This window comes from Psittacula echo (assembly GCF_963264785.1).
Source record: "Psittacula echo genome assembly, chromosome: 6".
NCBI classification, from domain to species: domain Eukaryota; kingdom Metazoa; phylum Chordata; class Aves; order Psittaciformes; family Psittacidae; genus Psittacula; species Psittacula echo.
This window is the reverse complement of record NC_137743.1, coordinates 16,463,416-16,485,091: the sequence shown is the minus strand read 5'-3', so window position 1 is coordinate 16,485,091 and position 21,676 is coordinate 16,463,416. Positions and strand designations below refer to the sequence as shown.

Genomic DNA, 21,676 nt, shown 5'->3' with positions numbered 1-21,676 from the left:
AAGTCTTGCAAAAGGCATTACTGATAAAAATAAAGAAATAAACTTCTGGTACTAAACCCATGTAGAAAATCATACAATAGTTAGGGTTGGAAAGGACCTTAAGATCATCTAGTTCCAACCTTCCTACCATGGGCAGGAACACCTCACACTAGAACATGTCGTTCAAGTCTCTATCCAACCTGGCCTTGAACACTGCCAGGGATGGAGCATTCACAACTTCCTTGGGCAACCCATTTCAGTGCCTCACCACCCTTACAGTAAAGAACTTCTTCCTTATACCTGGCCTGAACTTTCCCTGTTTACGTTTGAACCCATGTATATATATATATATATATGTATGTATGTATATGTATAAACAAATATATAATAAATATATATATCAATATATAATAAATATACTGAGAGGATTCTATTAATAATTGTTTACCAATGTCCAATGATTTTCATGGATTTAGCTGTGAGCAGGGGCAAATCTAACCGACACTGGTAATTTGCATTTTCTTCTCATGTAACAGTGTTCTTCACAAGCAGCACACTGGTAGACAGGTGTATCGAAAAGTGTCAATATTAGGGGGGCTTTTTAATGCATTTTTATGTGTACAGTGTATTCGATAATCATAAATACCAAGGTACACAGCCTATAAAAGCACATACACACATTTATACACATATATGCAACCCACACACATATTACAATCAGGAAAAAGGTATAATAATAAGTGCTTCAAAACTTCCAGACTGCAGTATAAGGAACAGGTTGCCATATCAATAACTTTTGCAATATCTGTCAGTGAAGTAACAACTCAGAAAAGCTGTTACAGTTTTCCACCAAGTGTAACCATTCTCTCATGAGGGTCATGATTTCCTCCATGTAGAAGTTTCCCTTTTTCATCAAGAGTTATTGCATAGCCAGGTTTTTCTCTTTAAGTCAAGAAGTAAGCTTTTTCACCTTTATATGAAATTTTTAATGACAAGTTACTCAGGAAGAATTTGCTAAGCTGAAAATAAAGCATAACAAATATTTGCTCTGCATAATAGTTACCTGGGCAGTTGTGACTGAGCAGAGTACAGACAATAAATGTCAGGATAAATGGCCATATTCCTTCAGGGATCAGCCAACACCTAAGTATGTCCTCACTTGGGAAAAGCATCTCTCTGGATCTAAACGTTTTGGATCTGGTCCATTTCTATATTCTATCCTGCACTTACTCAAAAATGTCATCAATACCTATCAGAGTTCTGTCTAAAGATGTAGGGGAGATTCTTGATACATATTTGTGACCTTAAAAAGATATATATATATATAGTTTGGATTCTGTTGGTAGCCCATGCCTTCAAAGCTGTTTGTTAACTGAAGCCAAACCACTTTGATCTGCAATTATACGTTTTCTCATATAGTCTGGAATATTTATGTATTATTGACAAAGCTAGAAGGAGCAGAATACTGAAAGCACAACAGGAAAACAACACTTCATTATTTTTATTTTTAAATGTATTCAATGAAGTCCAGAAACAAGTATAATGTAATTCTCACTTTACAAAGTTGACAATTCGATTTTTTTTTAAAGGACTGATTGCCCTTTGATAAATACTTTAATATGGGACACGCATGCTAACAGGAAAGTCAGTTTTGGGTGACAGTCATTTAACAGTGGAAAAGTGAGTTAACAAGAAACTTTATAGAAATGCTTGAAAAGATGGCATGTCTTTTTGTATCCCTTTATCCAAATGCAACTTCTTTCTTCTGCAACTTCCCCTCCCATATCCACTTCCTAAACTTTAAACTGATTTTACACATTAAAATTTTTAAAAATACAAATAATATACCCAATATAATACATTAATTATGATGAATGATAACGGGAAAGAAAATCTGGCATAGTTGTCTATGTGGTAAGGATTCTTAACATGGAAGCAATCAAAGATACAGAAAAGTCTTTTCATTACTGACATTGGTGAAGTGCACCCACTGTGTTTACTTCTCTCCCTTTTTCTGTCAGTGTTGGCTTTGCTGCTTCTGTTTGAATCGATCTTGTTTGTATTGTCAGGGGTACTGCAGCTGTTAGTGACTGCTGCCAAGACTCCATTCCTCTCTTCTTCAGCTTCTTCATCCTCATCCTTATAGGAAACAAAATAGCAGGTACTTAAGTGTGTGTTTCATTGACTATTTAGTTCAGATCTACAGCAAATAATAGGGGTTTTCTGATGACAGCTCCTGTAACTTGCTCCTTTTTTTCAAGGGTGATCACCTATGCACACCACAGAGCTCCTTTCAGCTTTCAAAGCCTCCATTTACAGCAAAAACACTGACATAAACAACATCTTACTGAAAAAACTTTCCTAGGACTGCAAAGCAAAACTAGATTTGTTCAACTATGGCCCACTAAGCTTTACTTAACTCAGCAGCAAATCCATGAAATGCACAATATTAAGCTGTCTTCTGCTCAGGGGAAATACCAGCAAAGGCCAATGTCTAGAATATGGGTAAAGCAAAGCCCAATCTGGAAATGGAGAAGGTGGGGTAGCTGGCAGACCACCTAGTCAAGCTGGTTGCACCGCAAATCAAGCACCCCAGAATACCAGATACTTCTGTGCAGTTAGCTATTCTATTCCTAGGGTTTTGAGATGAAAATCCAATCACTTAAAAAAAAAAAAAAGACACAAGAAAAGAGGATCATAGAGATCTATTTCAGTACTAAACAGCTCACATATTTTCTTTCAAGCCCTGAAACCCATGCTTTAAGTTCAAAGTTAAGTAAAGGTTAAGCGTGTTTTTAAGTGCTTCGCTGCATCAAGACAGCTCTTTAGAGACTGCTGTATAAGCCTTCTGGTGGGTTTTGTTTCTTTGATTAGAAATGGCTCAGAGCCATGAAGTTCATGTATGAAATCTTCACTCTTTGAAGTCAGCGGTTTTCCTGTTACTGACTCAGAGGACACAGGATTAGACATCAGCTGCAGTTTCAGCTCTAAACATAAACTTTCAAGAAATTTCTGGGGTATTTAGTTTTGTTTGGGATATTGTAGAGATAACCAGCAGATCCAAAGCTACAAAGGTTGGCTCCAAGTATGTATCTAAACTAAATCTAAACTTGTATAGTTGGAGGAGGGGGCATTTTAATTTGGGCAGGTGTCACATAATTTTAATTTTCTCCAAATCAGTGAGTGGCATACAAGAAGAAAAAGGATAAAAAATTATTTGTGAAATGTGGAATGCAGAATCTCTTCTGACCAATCTGCTTTTTCTATTTGCATCAAGAGACTAGACAAAGACAAACTTTAGAAAAGTTGAGATGTACAGCCCTATGTATAGCCACACAAAAAGTTCATTTAGAAATACCCCAGCTATTAAAGTCAAAGAAAGCTCATTAAACCACCTGGGTAATCTCCATGCCAGTGCAGAATTGCTCTTCTGCCCAGGATACTTGTAGATGACACAGTTCTTGAGCCTTTCATCATTTAAAATTAGCAACATCTTTGAAAACTAAAGAAGAGTCTGGACAATGCCCTCAGACTGCTGTGAATCAGTGAAACCGAACAGATGGAGCTAGAAAAATAGATTATTACTGCTTTTCACCTTCAATTTGCCAAAAAAAACCCCAGTATATTTTATTTGAGAGAGATAAATGTGGCTCAACACAACGTATTATCCTAAAATTACTCTTGACTACAAATACTTGTTCATCCTCTACCTAGCTTCCCACAGCTATGTGAGCATTTTGAAGCCAAAGGCCAGGATAAAAATCTACCTACAAAGCATTAAGAGGATCAATCCATAAAATTCCATTCTGAACCTTAAACAGTCTCCAGGGTTGTACTAAATCTCAAACTTGGAGTTTTACTTGGGGCCTACCTCTGTTACAAATACCTAGCTCTTATGCTTCAAAAACTTCATGCAGCTGAGGGAAGTGCTGAGGATTGCAGAGAAGCCTTTGTCAGCAATGCCTGGCACTTGAAACAAGGCACCAGAGTGACAGCCTAACGAATGCACTCGGCGCTTCAAAAGTTAATAAAAATAAAGAAACATGTCAGAAGAGTCCTGACTGTTTTTTCCCCTGTTCTCATTTTTTTTAGAACAGGAAAAAAGAGCAAAACAACATCTATGTTTCAAAAACAACAGGATTTGGGGCATTATTCAGTGTAAGAATCTATTTGTCTCTCAGGTAGGGCTGGCTAAGAGTTGTACAGAATTAGTTTTACTGCAGAGCACGAAAGGACATTGCGTACGTGCCATTTTTCTTTTCACACAACCTCATGTGAACGATTCACAGGAGGCTGACCTTTATTAGGTTGTTCTTAACTCCTTCCAGCTTCCCAAGAGGCAGCCATTACTTAAGCAGAAAATACCGTACACGGTGTATATGTACTTGATTCTGTTTACAGCGTTACAAGGCAGGGCCCTTGGAGAGCAGATATAAATTTACAGCAAAAGTGCTGTATCACATCGCGTGAAAAGGAGAAAAGTAGTCTTGAGGAGAACTACAACTGTTAGATTATAAAAACCTGCAGTTTTATATCCTGGGCTATCAAGGGACTTTTTTAACTCGCTATGGAGAACTGAACGTGTTAAAAGACTAGGCTGATTTTGATTATTAAAAATAATAATAATAATTTGTGTTACAGGTGTTCAACTGTGGCTCTAATTTTAAATGCTATACTAAGTCTTCCCTGGATTCCAGCTGACAATGAAAAACTGGCAGCTGGCACTAAGGAGGGTTGTGTTAGGAAACCAAATTAGTAACATCTGTGAAATGTACTGTACCTCACCTGAAAAGCACTATACCTGGCACCTGCGACTGTGGCTGCTGTTTATCCTAACTGAAGTGTTTGCTGACATCTAACAGCCAACAGAATTGAGGAAAGTTGTCACTTCCATGGAATAATAAAGGCGCTCAAGGTCAAAAATATTTCAACCTAGAGTGTTGCCCACCTGGAGCTTTCGCAGTGTTCAAAAAGGCTGCACACTACTTGCACAGAAATGCCATGATGGCTGAACACTGCCCTTTATAACCTGATTTTCAGTTTTCAAACCTTTCTCCTTTCTGACCAAAAGGCAGAGGTTTAGGTGAAAGACAGATGAAGTCCAAGGAGGAATCCTCTGGTTTTTAAGAGGGCACGATTCACACTTTGGCAATACAAGGGAATAACTCAGGATTCTGGAGATGCAACCTTTTTGTTTAGGCAGTCTGAGATGCATTTGATGTGAATGGAATATTTTAGCTGACCTTCCTTTCAGCAGGTGGTTCCTCTGCTTTTGCCATTAGCTTTGATGTCTCTGTGGGTTCTGGTTCACATGATATGAGACACTGCAAGAGTGTGGATATGATGAGCACTTTCACCGGTTTATATTCAAAACCAGAGATCCTAAGGGTTTCAAAGGGACCTGAAATGCCAGAGCCCAACTGCTTTAAAGAGCAAACCAGAAAGCAGACCAGTACAACTAATTCCTATATAAGATGGAGGTTACATTTTCATTTCACCTTCTACATTTATTTAATTTACATAATTCTGAGTGCAAATTCTGTATCAGCTCACATATGAGAATAACAAACTGGGAAGTGAGATTTCCAATTAACCTGTGTCTACAAGAGAACACGATAATGAGGAAAACACATGGTGATAATACACAGAAATTGTTAAGCACCTGCTAGACAATGACATGAGATTTTATATGGTACTTCTGTCCTTGTGATAGTCTGTTTTTTTACAGTGAGAAACAAGAAATGCAGGTCAGGTGTGCTCTCCATGGCACCCTGCCCAGTAAGCAGTGCTTGTCCTTTGGTACAGTAGGAAAATGACATAGAATCATAGAATCATAAAATAGTTAGGGTTGGAAAGGACCTTAAGATCATCTAGTTCCAGCCCCCCTGCCATGGGCAGGGACACCCCACACTAAACCATGTCACCCAAGGCCTCATCCAACCTGGCCTTGAACACCGCCAAGGACGGAGCATTCACAACCTCCCTGAGCAACCCATTCCAGTGCCTCACCACCCTCTCAGTAAAGAATTTCTTCCTTATATCCAATCTAAACTTCCCCTGTTTAAGTTTTAATCATGACAGGCATTTTCCTTATTCTGCAGTGTCTTGAGTTGATCTACTCAACCAACTGCTCCTCCCCTTATATTCGTTTGTGTGGTCAGGGACTAGCTTGCTCACTCGTGATGCACAGCAGAAGGCAGCAAACATGCCTGAAGTAACAGACCATTCCTTCCAGTCATTAAGTCCGTCACAAAAGCATAGCTTTAAGCCTTTCTTCCTTCCTCATTTTAGAGCTGTACCTCAACTTATTTCTACGCACGTCTTTCAAATCCACAAGTTCCCATGTCTTCCCCATCTGCAAGCACTAGTACCTGTGACTCAGATGAAAGGGAATCTGACACAGGTAGGTGAGGCAAGGGCAGTTGTAAGAGCCCTTCACAGATCTAAAGATGCTTAATCATCCAAGCACTGAAACACTTTCTTACCCAAACCTCCAATAAGCTGCCTTTTTGGGTTTTTTTTCTGCTGTATAAGCAAAATGACAACCATTTACTTCACAAGATGGATATGCTCAGAGGGAATTATCACTGATGCTACCTTGCCAAGAAAAATTACTTTCAGGCTTTCCACTCAAACCCTCATTCAAAACGAGTGTTTGCCCATTTGCAGATATTCCCCCATCAGATGATGTCTTTTAAAATCCACTGGGGGGTCAGCTTTGTGTTCTTTTTTTCAGTTCTTCTCCACACACCTAGATCTAATGACAGATCATCCAAACAGCCAAATCCCCATATTATGAGCTACCTAGCTCATATGAACTAGCCCATATGAACTACCTAGCCATAAAAAACCAAACAAACAAATGAACAAAAAAAAAAAAAAAAAAACCCCAAACAAAACAAATTATCTTCATTGTTTTTAAGCTTCTCCATCTGGTTTGAACTTAATATCCTGTTTCTTGAACCTACTGAAGAGCTTTGCTTAGGCATTTGTGACATTCTGTTACAGATCGGCCTAAACAGTTACCAATCTTTCTTCTTCTGGCCATTTATCCACATAGCACTCAACCACACTTCTTTCTGCCTTTTTTTCCTGTTATTCTCACTTTCTACGTTTTACTTTTATCTATTAGTCCAGAAATTTCATAAGCTGCCTAATTTTTTTCCTATCATGCATACTAGATTCTGTCCCATCATTAAAAGCTGCAAGACAATCAGCTTCCAATTTGTGATTTCTTTTTCACTGCTTATGTGAAAACTAAACACTGAAGATGGAAGATGTGACAAAACTTCTTCATGAACCTGTCCTGATTATTTCAGCAATATGACAGCCACCAGGCTCAAAAATGCCTATGTTGATTTGATCCCTTTTTATTTTAAATATATTTCACAGTATTTCAGGGTTGTGAGAAGCACATTAGAGCAGCATAAAGTGCTGCTATAATAATGATGCAGAACAGAAAGTGAGTCCCAGTCTGAGCTTCAGCTGCAGATGGTGAAAGAGGAGGTGTAAGCTGAAGGCTATATACACTTAATAACTGGGGCTGTCTGCTAGTAAACTGACCCATGTACTATGCATGCACAGAAGGTTTCATAAACAGAATGTGATATTGTTTTTTCTTTTTTGCTGTATTGCAATAAGACTAAGTCACTAATCTCATTCTAATATTTAAACTGTAAATGTATGCCATTGCAGGGGAGACAACCACTGCCCATGATTTTTGCGATACATCTAGCACATCGTTTGATAAATGGCCATAATGTCCATACCCAAAGAAAAAATCCTTATGGAAGTGTGCATCACTTTGATCTCTTCTAAAAAGGTCCAGTTATACAACTATTTTTTCTTAAGGATATTCTGCTTTCACTGCCCTTATTCCAAAATAGAAAATTCCTTAAATACATTTACCATTAGTGCTAAGATAAATCATTCTCTTTAGCAGATATCATTGAAGTCTGTTTTGCACGATAACAATAAAAAAAAATAAAATACCCTTGGAACTTCCTTGGAACTGAGTCGATGTAAAGTGCAGAAATGAGCCACTGCATACTCTAACAGAGCTCCAAAGATGAAACTGAAGCAGATACCAAGGTACACATCAATTGCCTTAATAAAGCAATTAGCATTTGGGAGTGAAGTCCTGGCTCCCATCATCAGTGTTGTCATAGTAAGGACTGTGGTAACACCTGTGGAATGCAAAAAATATAGGTTCTGACAAAACACAGATAGCAATGAGGGCCTCTACCGCAAGGGCCCTCTGCAAGGCAGTTTTGGCTCTCTGAACATCTAGTATGCCACAGCAATTTATGTGTCATGCTTTGGAAAGAAGACTTTCAAATGAACTTGTGATTCTCAAGTTAAATGCTTAAAAACACTTATGAGAAGTGTTTGTAAAGCTGAGAAGACTGGAAATTAAAATGAGAGATATTTTGGTGTCATAGAATGTATATTTATGATTAACGCATTGCTACTGTAATACTGTGCAAATGCTCTCTTGAAAATATTCAGATATGATTTTGCTCAGTGCAGTTGCCCATCTGATGTGAAATCTTTCTTTCTCTTCTATTCTGTAGGAGTTTTTTCCCCACCCCACCTGCACTCTGATCAAAACTGATTTGCATTATTTCCCTTTCAGAATATCCTTTATTTGAAATTAATTATAATTAATCTCTTTTAATTCTCTTATTATTCATCTGTTAATTAGTATGTATCATTAGACCTCACAGAAGTCTCACAATTCTGTCTCTGCACACCATGTGGTAGAATATGTTGAAATTATTTCCAAAATGACTGAGGTTTCTCCCTTTGCTTTCAGCAGCCTCCCCTGCCTCTAAATCTCCTGTAGTTACTGAAGACATTGTCTTAGGAAAAGAATAGCAAGGCTTTAAGGGGAGTCTTCAGGATGACAAACTAGAAAACTAATTCCATAAAACTCAAGCATTTGCAACATTTGAAGTGGATGGCATGTACATACAATAAAGAAAGCATCTTAATGATCCAACTCTTGCTTTGGTTTGCTTTGTTTTATCATCAGCTTCTCACCTATGCAGATTCTGGCTGGAACTGATGACTGGCTTATCCAAAACGATACCCAGGAGAGCACAACCAATAGGATTGATGGCACATATGTCTCTAGTATGAAATACAAGATGTTTCTCTTCAGTTCAAAGTGAAACACTAGTTTTGGGTAATGTCCTGTGGAAAGAGCAAGAAAAAAAAATATTGTGAAGGTGCAATTCATTAAAAGTTCTTTAAATTATCAACTTGTACTACTTTTGTGCATTACAACGCAGGAAAAGCCTAACAAACAAGCTTGAAAAAACACAGCTCTGAAAAATTCTATCATGAAGACTATAAATTGAACTGATGGATAAAATCAAAATGTATAGCACCCAGTCACCATATCCAGAGTTTCATTAAAGACACCTTGAATTGGAAATTCAGTGATAATTAGTGAAGGCAAAAATAAATTCATCAATGTATGGAAAGGATGTTTCATTATATAACACAAGGCAAGGAAATTTGAAATTACATGTATTTAGATGTGGCTATTCATAAGAATGAGCTACTGTATAAAGTAGCATAAAATCAACTCTCATTTCATGAAGTTAACATGGGTCCTTACCTTTAAGTGCCTCACATCTCTGGTTTATTTTGCCTTTCTTTTCATTTACTATTGCTCAAGAAGTGTCTTAAAGGTACCTTCTCTGTTACTGCTGACCTACCTCTTACATTCCACTTAAAGCCAAACAATATCTTTGCATCTTCACTATCTATTTTTTATCTTACATGAGTGCATGAGTGCATTGAAGTATTTCTGTTGGTCTGAGCAGTATCACTGTTCTGGCTTCTGAGTGAGTGATTTCCAGAAGATGAATATTTGGGCTCACAGAGTCAAATACCAAATTGAGTTTAATAAGGGGACAGCACACCGGTAAGCAAAGCCTGACTTTGTTATCCAGCTCAGCAACTGAGCAAAATTTGGCTATGTTTGGGCAGCAGAAACACAGGATCTGAAACTGTTACAAGTAAAACAGATCACAGTAAGGAAAAAGCTTGCTTTGTGCTAACTTAAATGTGATTAAAAACTACTTAATCTGAAGTTCCCAGTTCAAAATTGACTGTTAAAGTGTTTGGTTTTAAGGACATCAGTTTTAACAACATTCACACCAGATTATCAGTGAGAGCTTGAAAACACTCGTCAGATAGCTTTAGCTTCATTCATATTAATCCGACAGATTATGGTCTCCAGGACCCATGTTCATTTCCAATGCTGCGTGCTGCGAGTCAGGACAGAACTATGGAATGGTGAATGCACTTTAGAAACAACAATATATGATCTGACAGCCTATTTGTGCATCCCTTAGGTGCGCTGCGAGACATCAAGTCAAATAAAAGTACTTTCAAAAGCTTGAAGTGCAAGTACCAGATGCCAAGAAACATCTTATTGCTCCCAGTCTAGCAAATGGATGGTTACATTTCCATCACAGAATCACAGAACATCAGGAATTGGAAGAGACCTCAAAAGATCATCTAGTCCAATCCCCCTGCTGGAGCAGGAACACCTACATGAGGTTACACAGGAAAGCGTCCAGGCAGGTTTTGAATGTCTCCAGAGAAGGAGACTCCACAACCCCCCTGGGCAGCCTGTTCCAGTGTTCCGTCACCCTCACTGAGAAGAAGTTTCTTCTCAAGTTTAAGTGGAACCTCTTGTGTTCCAGTTTGAGCCCACTGCCCATGTTTAAAAGTATTGTATAAATTGCACTGAGGGAACAACAAGGTTTCACAGAATTCTTAAAACCAGAAAGAATTGACTATGTAGTCTGACTCTAATTACAGGTCTTTATATTTCCCCAATTATGCCTTGCTTTGAACTCAATCACTTTGGTTGGAACAGAATTCACCTTTCACACAAACATATAGACTTAATCTGAGGATATCCATACATGCAGCATCCACCATTTCTCTCAGTAAATCATTCTGTGTGTTAAAAATTAATACCTAATTTCTCATTTTAGCTGACTTCAGTTTTCTGCTGCATTAATTCTGCCTCTTCACTAGTGGATTAAATAGTCTTTTGATAGTTCTTTCTCCTTCTGAATGTACAAATACACTGTATTTAGGACTCCTCTTTAAGTTCAACATACTGAGTTCCACAAGTTTCTGACTGATAGAAGGAAAGATAGAAAGATGGACTTTAAGTAGACTTTAACTATCTCCATGAGGCAGGAGGGACAAAGATGATTTACACCTTTAACATAATTTTTATGTGAAAAGAGAAACATTACATTACTGTACCTCTATCAATACTGTGATTTTTACCAATACAGTTGTTTCAGTAAAAGGCATTTTGCCCATCAAAATTTTAAATGTAAGCAGACTAAAGTAAGGCACTTGAAATTTAGGATGTGAAAAACTTACAGTTCACTGTGCAACATTATTTCCACTTCTGTCTGCACTCATCCTTGCACAAAATCAAGCACTACCACTGTGAAAAAAAAACCACTGTCTGCACCACGAAAGACTGTAGCATAAAGCATAATTAGGGAAAGAGAATTAGGGTTGTACAGACAATTGTAAATCTGTGGCTTCCTAGTATGGAAGAGCAATCATTTAAAACCTTATTAAAAACAGTTAAGGATTTTATGAATTTTGCTTGCAGTCTTCTAGGCTGCTATTTAACTAGAACTCAAAGCAGATACCTTAAAATAGAAACAGAAGATTTTCTCTGCAGTGTTTGTACTGTCATTACTGCAGCATAGTAGCTGCCAGCACACAGAAGGACGATGGCGCAGTCACTGCAAGTGAGGGAAGGCTGTCAGCCCAGAGATCAGACTAGATTACAGAGAGTGCAAACCATCAACAATACTTCACAAAAGTTGTCTTCTGTTTCTGTGCTGACCATAGGGCAAGATGTGGTTCCACGTACTTAGCAAAGGGGGGTGAAGAGACTGAACTATGCTTCCTGCGGAGTACCACAGGTACTTGGGGGTTTCTGTGGTTCAGCCTTCGAGCTTAACTTTAAGAAGGAAAACTCTGAAATAGCTGATACACAATAGCCATGCAGAAATACCCTCTTCTCGTTAGCATCCTACAACTGTATCGCCATTCACCTTTGTATAAAAGCCAAGTGTGTACATGGGAAGCTAGTTCAAAAAATCAGTTTTGCCACTTTGCTGCGATTTCCAAGTGTAGACAAGCTCTTTGAAAGTTCCTGTGTTCTTTCGTGTTATTTTTCCTTATGCCAGAAATTTCTGAAATAATGTGAATAACAAAGAAAAATAGAGATGTAACAACTTAGAGCTGAGTGGCTTTTTGAGGAACGAAGAAAAGGCTTTTCTTAACCTTAAGGCTTTCTGCTTTCTGCAGAATCCAAAGACACATCATGGACATGATAATAATAGCGTCAGCATTTTTCTAGATTTCAGAAGAGCTTTTAAAATGGAAATTTTGTAGCAACCTATATATAGAATTCACATGAACTTCTGTAATAAACTGAAGGAAGTAGTAATCAAGAAAAAGTATGCAATACATACTTACCTTGCTAAAGAAATGAGCAATAGAACAAAATGAACATAAGGAACTATTACAGTCCTTTTTTCATTTACACTCCACATGTACGAAAAGTTACCATCTTTAAAAGGAAACAAAATTGATACTCCTATTACATGAGTTGCATATGAGATAGTAATCTCATTGCCTTTGACTTGCACATTTGAGACTATGCTGCCATCAGCCAGATCAAAAGTGAAACAAGTTCATGTAATCTTAGTCCTGGCTTTACTACAGTTAAGTACAGCTCAAGTTGACTCCTCAAAACTGTAAAGTTTAACCCTTGCTTGAGTCTTATTGACAACAAAGTATTGCATAGAATCCTAGAATCACAGTTTGGAAGGGACCTCAAAGATCATCTGGTCCCACCTTTCTAGGCAAGCAAGAAGATGCTTGCAAGAATGGCCTAGGATGGATGTCACTTCAGTGTGCAACAGCTCTGATTTCAATTTGATAATGTAATGGAAATAATCACTGTGCAAATAGCTATCTACGAAGCAAAGGCATATTAGCACTTACCCGCTTATGAAGTATCAAATTACTGTTTCTCAGATGAATCTGAACTTAAATGACTGACAGTATATATACGCTACACCTCCTAGAAGATAAGCTATTTTACTTATGACCTACTTAGGTCACCCCACAGCAAAAGAAGATTAAGCTGAGTTACTTGGGCTTTATAGAATTTACCAGATGGCAGAAGTACAAACTGGACAGTAGCTCCAGCTTGTACATAACAAATAAATCATGAAAAAATCATGGCAGTCAGGTGAAGTTCCCAACGACTGGAAAAAGGGAAATATAACCCCCATTTTCAAGAAGAGGAAAATGGATGACCCAGGGAATTACAGACCAGTCAGTCTCACCTCTGTGTCTGGCAAACTCTTGGAGCAGATTCTCCTGGAAGGCATGCTAAGGCACATGAAAAACAAGGAGGTGGCTGGTGACAGCCAGCATGGCTTCACTAAGGGGAAATCCTGCCTGACCAATTTGGTGGCCTTCTATGATGGGGCTACGAAACTGATGGACAGGGGTAGAGCAGTTGATGTCATCTACCTGGACTTGTGGAAAGTGTTCGACACTGTCCCACATGACATCCTTGTCTCTAAATTGGAGAGACATCAATTTGATGGGTGGACCACGCAGTGGATAAAGAACTGGCTGGATGGCTGCACGCAAAGAGTTGTGGTCAATGGCTCGATGTTCGGCTGGAGACCGGTAACGAGTGGTGTCCCTCAGGGATCGGTGTTGGGACCGATCTTGTTCAACATCTTTGTTGGTGACATGGACAGTGGGAATGAGTGCGCCCTCAGCAAGTTTGCCAATGACACCAAGCTGTGTGGTTCGGTTGATACGCCGGAGGGAAAGGATGCCATCCAGAGGGATCTTGACACGCTTGTGAGGTGGGCTGATGCCAACCTTATGAAGTTTAACCATGCCAAGTGCAGGTCCTACACCTGGGTCGGAGCAATCCCAGGCACGGCTACAGGTTGGGCAGAGAAGAGATTCAGAGCAGCCCTGCAGAGAAGGACTTGGGGGTGTTGGTCGATGAGAAACTTAACAAGAGCCAGCAGTGTGCGCTCGCAGCCCAGAAAGCCAACCGTATCCTGGGCTGCATCAAAAGGAACGTGACCAGCAGGTCAAAGGGGGTGATCCTGCCCCTCTACTCTGCTCTCGGGAGACCTCACTTGCAGTATTGTGTGCAGTTCTGGTGTCCTCAACATAAAAAGGACATGGAACTGTTGGAACAAGTGCAGAGGAGGGCCACGAGGATGATCAGGGGACTGGAGCACCTCCCGTATGGGGACAGGCTGAGAAAGTTGGGGCTGTTCAGCTTGAAGAAGAGAAGGCTGCGTGGAGACCTCATAGCAGCCTTCCAGTATCTGAAGGGGGCCTACAAGGATGCTGGGGAGGGACTATTCATCAGGGACTGTAGTGACAGGACAAAGGGTAACGGGTTCAAACTTAAACAGGGGAAGTTTAGACTGGATATAAGGAAGACATTCTTTACTGAGAGGGTGGTGAGGCACTGGAATGGGTTGCCCAGGGAGGTTGTGAATGCTCCATCCTTGGCGGTGTTCAAGGCCAGGTTGGATGAGGCCTTGGGTGATATAGTTTAGTGTGGGGTGTCCCTGCCCATGGCACGGGAGTTGGAACTAGATGATCTTAAGGTCCTTTTCAACCCTAACTATTTTATGATTCTATGAAAAAATCTAGATAGCACTCATAATCTGCATACCTACTCCAACTCAAAATACTTAAGTAGATATGAAAGAAAGTGAATTTCAGTTGGTTCCAATTGGCTACTTTTGTTTTAGTATCACAAAAATTATAACAGCATAGACTTTACCAGTAGCTCAGCAGGTGCTGTCCAGGTCTAAAATAGATCTTTCTGAAAGCAGGAAAAGTTGATGTATTCCTCTTCATAACTTGCCTTTGAAGTCTGGATTTTGGCTTCTAAAAACAGCATTCTCATTTACAGTACTGCCTATCTGAAAATTTGTATAGACCTTGCCACAATACTGGTAACTTTATTAACACTGAGTATCGCTGCACTGCCCGAGAAATTGATATAGACCTAAATAAACAGGCTTCCTTATCACCCTAGGTCATCCATTTTTTTATTATCCCATTTTTCTATGGCATCTCTTCCCAGCTGATGGCAGAACGCTGCATCTCTGCTCTTTCCTGCTGCCCTCTGATCAGCAAATGGTCACAGAAGAGGCACCTGAACGAAGGACTGATGCTGTATAAATGCTGTTAGCAGTTCCTAACTTCCACTGTAGTGTTACAGGATGGGAGCATCTTTCCCACAGTTACTTCCTGTGGACTTTTTGATGAACTCTACTCCAGTAAAAGACTGCTCCACATCACTCTTTATGTAAGAAGCACTTTGGTACCCTGCACACAGATGTGCAGTCAGGCACAAAGGCACAATCTTTTCTATCATGAAATATGCATGCTAACCCCTTGGGTGCCAGATAAAATGCGTGATGTATCTCACACAAGTGCATCAGTGTAACTCTACCAACGCATCATCATCTTCTCTTCTTAGACCTTTTAAGGGAACAGTACAGGAAAGCTCTAAATAGAATTTTACTGTTTTAACTATGTGCTGAAAATCTTGTTTTCAGTATGCAATCTTTTATTGCTTGTTCGTTTAAAAAGGAATGAGTAGTGTCCTGCTTTTACCAACAAAGAAGTTGTGCAACTGAAATGCAATTCTCTAACTGATGTAGTAAGCTAAGGGTGTCAATATACCTTGATTGAAAAGTTTGATTGTTATCTAATAAATCTCCTGAACCTTGGGAAACTGTAGATGGGCCTCTAGGACAAAACAAGGCAATGCCTGTATTTCAAGAGAAAGAGACTGTGACTGATGAACACACACTCTGTGTAGGAGTCTGTTATATTTATACACTCTTATACACCCTTTATAGTCTATATATATTTTGTATACTTTTTGGTTTTCAGTTCACTAATTATAAACTAGAGCAACTCACTACTGGCTTAGTACTGCCTCCCACCTGAGAAGCAAATAACGTGGAGTGGCCGGGGGCCAAAAAGTTTCAGCATTGCACAGCTAAGCAAGGTCTGACGGCCTCTAGCTCAAGGATGCTAAAGCAGGATTTGTGATAGATGTCAAAACCCTGACAGTGACTGCAGATAAGGAACAGCAGCCAGCTCCCTTTGCTTTTCAAGAGGGCAAATGTGCATCAAGCAGCAGAGACTGACTTTATGCTTCTGTCTCTTCTTTCCGTCTATTCTGCCAAAATAATACCATCTGAATATGTCATTTTGCTGACTTCACGCTTCTTTAAGTGGGGATGTGCACCAAGAGCCCTGACTACTTGACACAACTCTCCCTGCCTTCTGGGCTCAGGCTGAAGACTCAGTGTTAGACTAGATGTGAGCAAGCTGAACCTTTTCACTCCTGCTGCTGCTGAATACTTCCAGTAGTGAAAGCAAGACTTCAGGAAATTTGCAGACCAGAAGAAAAGCTATCAACAGTCAATTAGCCTCAAGTATTAAATTACATTTTTGCTTTTTTCCCCAATTAAAAATGCTAACTGAGATTAATTAGCTATCACTTGCTTTGAAAACAGAAACATTCATTGAGTGGGAATACATGGGGTCTGCCCAGTGTCCAGTACTGCTTACTGACAAACACGATGACATATCAGGAGTCTTTTAAGAGAAGAGTGTTACCACATTGGAGAACAGGATTAGAATTCAAAATTATCCCAACAACTATCAAAAACAGCCTGAGTAAAACAAGACGCAATTCAACAAAAGCAAGTACAAAGTCCTACCACTCAGCTAGGGATTACCAGCTCCCCAGACAGAGTTCAGGGAATATGTAGCTATAGGGCAATAAAGAAGGTGGAATAATAGAAGGAATCACAATATGAACAAGGTCAAAAAAAAAAAAAAATTTCCTGCAAGAAAAGCAAATATCAACTCAGAATGGATAAAGAAGAACAGAGTTCATCAAATGCATTAAGTGAACTCTTCACACCTTGGAGGATATCTGATGGGAACAGGGTACCCAGTTTTGGGTGCTGCATGTCAGCAAAGATAAGAGTAATACCATGAGAGACCAACAGCAAAGACAGATCTAGAAAGCTGGTTATGTATATTAAAAAGAGAGAAACTGTTGATGCGAAGAAAGACATATCTGTCTTGAAACAGTGAAAGACCTGCTGAAAAATAGCAAAAAATTTGGTTTCCATATCCTCATAATGGGTTTGAAATGCAGCAAGGGAGATCAAGATTAGACATGAGGAAAATATGTGTGTAATAATCACCAGGAAGAAAAAAGTCATCTGGGGAGGCTCTGAAGGAGACAGTTTAGAGGTTTGACTAACTTACCCCTTGAAACATCTGTCAGGAAGTAGGCTGTAGATATAGATGACCTTACCTTGCAACATGAGAATAGATTAAATGAATTCTTAGAATGTGTTTCAGCGTTATTACTATGATTATTTACACAAAAAGCTAAACTTTAACAGTCCTTAGTTGCTTTTATATTTTTCCAATAGGGAAGCTTTTTTATACCACTATTTATTACTCTGGGAATGCAGGTGGTATTGGCTACACAGCTAAAATAAAAACCCAGCACCCACTGCTCCAGTTACATGGGTTTGGGGTCCAAGAGCAAGCAGAATAAGGACTGTAGATGAAGACATGTAGAAAATGGTTCTAACAATTAATTTGCCCATGTCCAAAATGAAATTGGTCTGTACCAAAACCAAATCTATACCAAACCCTAGTCAGCAACCTAGCTAACATTATTCAAAGTGATTTACTATTATGTGGTTACAACAAAGTGATTACTGTTCTGTTGATACATGCTATTCTACGAACAAGATTAATCCACAATGCCCTTTTCTTAAATTTACTGAAGTTACTTATGCAGGAATTTTGCTGACTACATTTTAAATTTGGCTGTCAGTGGCCATACATGAACTTAGGTTTTGCACTGTTGTAAAATATTGCACTTGCACAGCAGCTGTACTGCTTATTCAAGTTCACAGAGTATCAAATCCTGATTGCTTTTTTTGCTGTGTTAGGAAATGCTACACACAGTTCTCTTGTATCTTTAGCTTTTTGAATAGCAATTGTTCGAAATAACTGTTATTTATAATGTAACTTATTTATAAAGTGAGGAAATGCAAAACATCATTTTTCGTTTCAGAATTGATTGCATCTTTCCATAATCTGGTTGTTTTTTTCTTTTAATATGAGCTACAGTAGGCACTCCTCTCCTAAAAAAATAAAATAAAAATGTAGAAAATAGCTCCCAAAACATAATGACTCAATAGAAAATTAAAAGGATTACGAGATTTCATTTTAAAAGTACTGCATAGCACTTGAGAACATGGCATTCTTGAACAGGAGACTTGAAACAAGCAGGTGTGGGAAATTCTAATCTAATTAATTTACATGTGTTAAAATCTATAATTATAAGAAAAAGTGGCTTTTGACTTTATACATACGATTCCTGCCAACATAAATGGAGGAAGACAACATCATTTACTGAACAGACAAACACAGTTCATCCTATCATGTCTCTTCAGTTGTAACTGGAAATTGATTTTAGTCTATTTGGTAAAAAAATAATAGACTTTTTTTGGCTTTAGAGTTTGGACTCTGTGACTGGAGATAGTGAGAATTAAGCAGGGTTTCTCTTCCTATTTTCCTGTAAGGTGAACAGGTCCTAATACCCTTCTGGGCAGAATAGCAGTAAAGGATGATTCTCCTTCGATTGAACCCGATGTTGCTTACCCAGAAGCTGTAAAGAGGAGGAAGGTAAGCAGATGTCACTTTTAAGAAGCAAGATACTTTGCCATCCTGGAGCCTGCTAATATGTATTTCATTTCTATTTTTATATCTATTTAGAGAACTCTGATTTTTAGCCTGAATTCATACCTGAAATCAGATCATAAAGTTTCTCTGTGTTGCATTATTAAAGCAGAATTACCTAGTAATGGAAGAGAGAAACTATATTTCTGTGACTCAGAATTAGTAACATATCCTCTGATGAAACTACAGGTTTTAAGGATGTGTGTGTCTTCATTTAAAGAATACCAGTTGGCTTGTTGACTTCAGCAGAAGAGAAACTGAGCAGCAACGAAAGACCCAAGAGTAACACAAAGAGCATAAAGCACATTTGGCAGGTCTTGAACTCTCTAAAAGCCATTCTGAAATCTGTGGGAAATAAACAGAAGCAGACTTTTTACTGAGGGTAAGTCCCCTGTTAGAGGAAACTTTCTACAGTGGTTTTCTAAGATCAGCAAAAGAACAGGTCTGAGGAAATGCTTCTGACCCTTCCCTGGGCAGAGGAACCTCAGGTTGAGCAATACACACTCTGCTGCCCACCAGGCTGGAGAGAGGCTGCTGCAGATAAAGAGCAACTCCTACAAGCACTATCCATGAAAACAAACTTCATGCAGTTGTTCAAGCACCCAGCACATTCACAGAAATTTCCATGAGTGAATAGAGGCTTTTAACCTCCCTTAAAAAGCCAGAGTGGCTGTTTCCAGGAGGCTGGGAACTGTTCTGAGCTGGGTACTCAGGGTTCCTCATCTCTCTTCAATTTGAATGACCAATTTACAGGCTCTTCTTCCTTCACAAGAGCTCTGGCTTTACACAGAAACAGTAGCAAATGTCTTGTTTATCGTTCTTTAGGTAATGTGTAGCCTCCAAGAAAATGCTCAGAAACTCTCAACCTTTAGAATAGCTTGGTCTCTGCTGGTAGCAACTGAAAAAGTATTTACAGTTTCAAGAATACAACCTAGCAGAAAATGAAAACTGTCACATCCTAAGAGAAAGACATGTGCTCAGTTTCGTAATGCTGCTCCATTTCCAGGGCCATATTCCAAACCGTACCTAGAAAGTGTTGTAAGAGTGTTCGTACCTGTCTCATATACTGCTTCAGATACAGACGTGAAGTGGTCTTCTACTGTGTATTGTGCCAGTTGGAGTGTGTCCAAACCTCGAACTGAATCATTTCCTCTAGTCCAGTAAAACATGACATCATTGATGTTATAACCCCCTGTAGTGATACACAAGCCAAAAAACGTGTTTATTTTACACAATAACTAATTTGTGTTGAGCACACTTATGGTTCAGCTGTTTCTTATTTGTCTGCCTGAAAGTACAATTAGACATAAACAATGACGGGGTTTGGCAGAGTGTAATGCCTGTTTGCAACAAAACTCCCACTAAAATGTGAAGTCTTGTAATTTAAAAGCTGACATTTTGGAGGTGGTCTTTTTTGTATCTTTTATTCTAGTATAAATGACAAACTAGTAAAAGAGATTAGTACCACATGGCATTCTCAAGGCAAAAGCTCTTAAGCTTTAAAGAAATAAAGCTTTCATAAATTATAGCACTGCCAGCATTTGAACCAAACATTAAGTGTACCCTTTGTTGCTTCCCAGGATGCTATTTCTTGATGCAGTGCATTTGGTCCCCATTCCCAAAGAAATGAAGGAATGAGGAGAGCAGCAGCACTGCTGCATGCAGGCACTGTGCTCTGAACTGGGCTTGGGTCATCACTTGGGACTACATTTTGGCTTAGGAGCTTGGATGCTTCCCAAGGACACCAGCTTACATGCTTGCGTTTCTGCAGGCTCAACAGCATGGCACACTTCAGGGGCCCCAGGAGATATCCTCTTAACCTTCAAGTAGTAATTAGAAGCTGAGACGGGACATGAATCATCTACCAGAAAGCAACTGTATTTTGCACACACTTGTCAATATGCAGCACAATCATAGCTAAAATACCTCCGTAGCTTTTTCCCATTATATTAAAAGGCAGGCAATTTTCAGACTAGTGTATATGATTAATTCAAGATTATGTTAATGTAATTTACATGTTAACAGGGAGCATTTGAACAGCTTTTCCTTTAGCTTACTTTGATCAATCATTCTTGTATTTGACAGACATATTGTGCAACTGCTAAGCTCAGGAGATAGAAACATGAGCAGATGATTATTTTTAGACTTCAGTCAATTGCAAGTAAATTACAGTGAGAAAAGAATGCAATACATTGCACAAGGGTATATGCTGCAAAAGGAACAAAGCACTAGAATCACAGAAAAGAAGATGCATTAAAACAAAGACAGCAGTTTAATATTTTCAAGTTAATGGCTTTGCTTCTTCCAATGAAAAAAAAAGACCTAATTTCCTACAGCCATTTAATGTAGGAAAAACAGGAGTTCAGAAATTCCATTTCAAGGAAACACTGTGCTCATTGCCTATTAAAGTGACAATTTCAACTGGACATGCTCTCTCCCTGATGACTTTTTAAATGCATATATTGTTTTCACTATCACTGGCAGTTTTCTGAAAAGGTATAGTGACCAGGAATCTCTGTTCATATTATCATATATATAGCAATTAAAGCTAAAATACTGTCGTGTCAAAAGATTAAGCCAAAAGCATGTGTATCCAAGCTAAGTTTTTGATTCCCTAAAACCACATGCTGGGAAATTTCCCAGATTTGGGAGACAAAAAATAAAAGTAACATTCCCTATAAACAAACGATTGCATTGTCCTCAGTCAAAACAAAGAGGTTCATAGAAGCAGTTTTTATGCATGATTTCAAGCATGGATTCGTTTTACTTTCCCTTAGTA

The 21,676-nt window shown here is 38.8% G+C and overlaps 1 protein-coding gene across 1 annotated transcript in view; it reads right to left on the bottom strand.

The window, feature by feature from the left end:
• Positions 1-1,806: 1,806 nt before the first annotated feature.
• Positions 1,807-21,676, bottom strand: part of LOC308222701 (gamma-aminobutyric acid receptor subunit pi-like) — a gene marked incomplete at both ends in the record, with an annotated part of 40,270 nt that continues 20,400 nt past the window's right edge. The window contains 4 exons of the mRNA XM_080621039.1: positions 1,807-2,118; positions 7,972-8,165; positions 9,022-9,174; positions 19,952-20,089. Coding sequence (XP_080477165.1) covers positions 1,807-2,118; positions 7,972-8,165; positions 9,022-9,174; positions 19,952-20,089 — 797 coding nt within the window. The remainder of the gene's footprint in view (positions 2,119-7,971; positions 8,166-9,021; positions 9,175-19,951; positions 20,090-21,676) is intronic.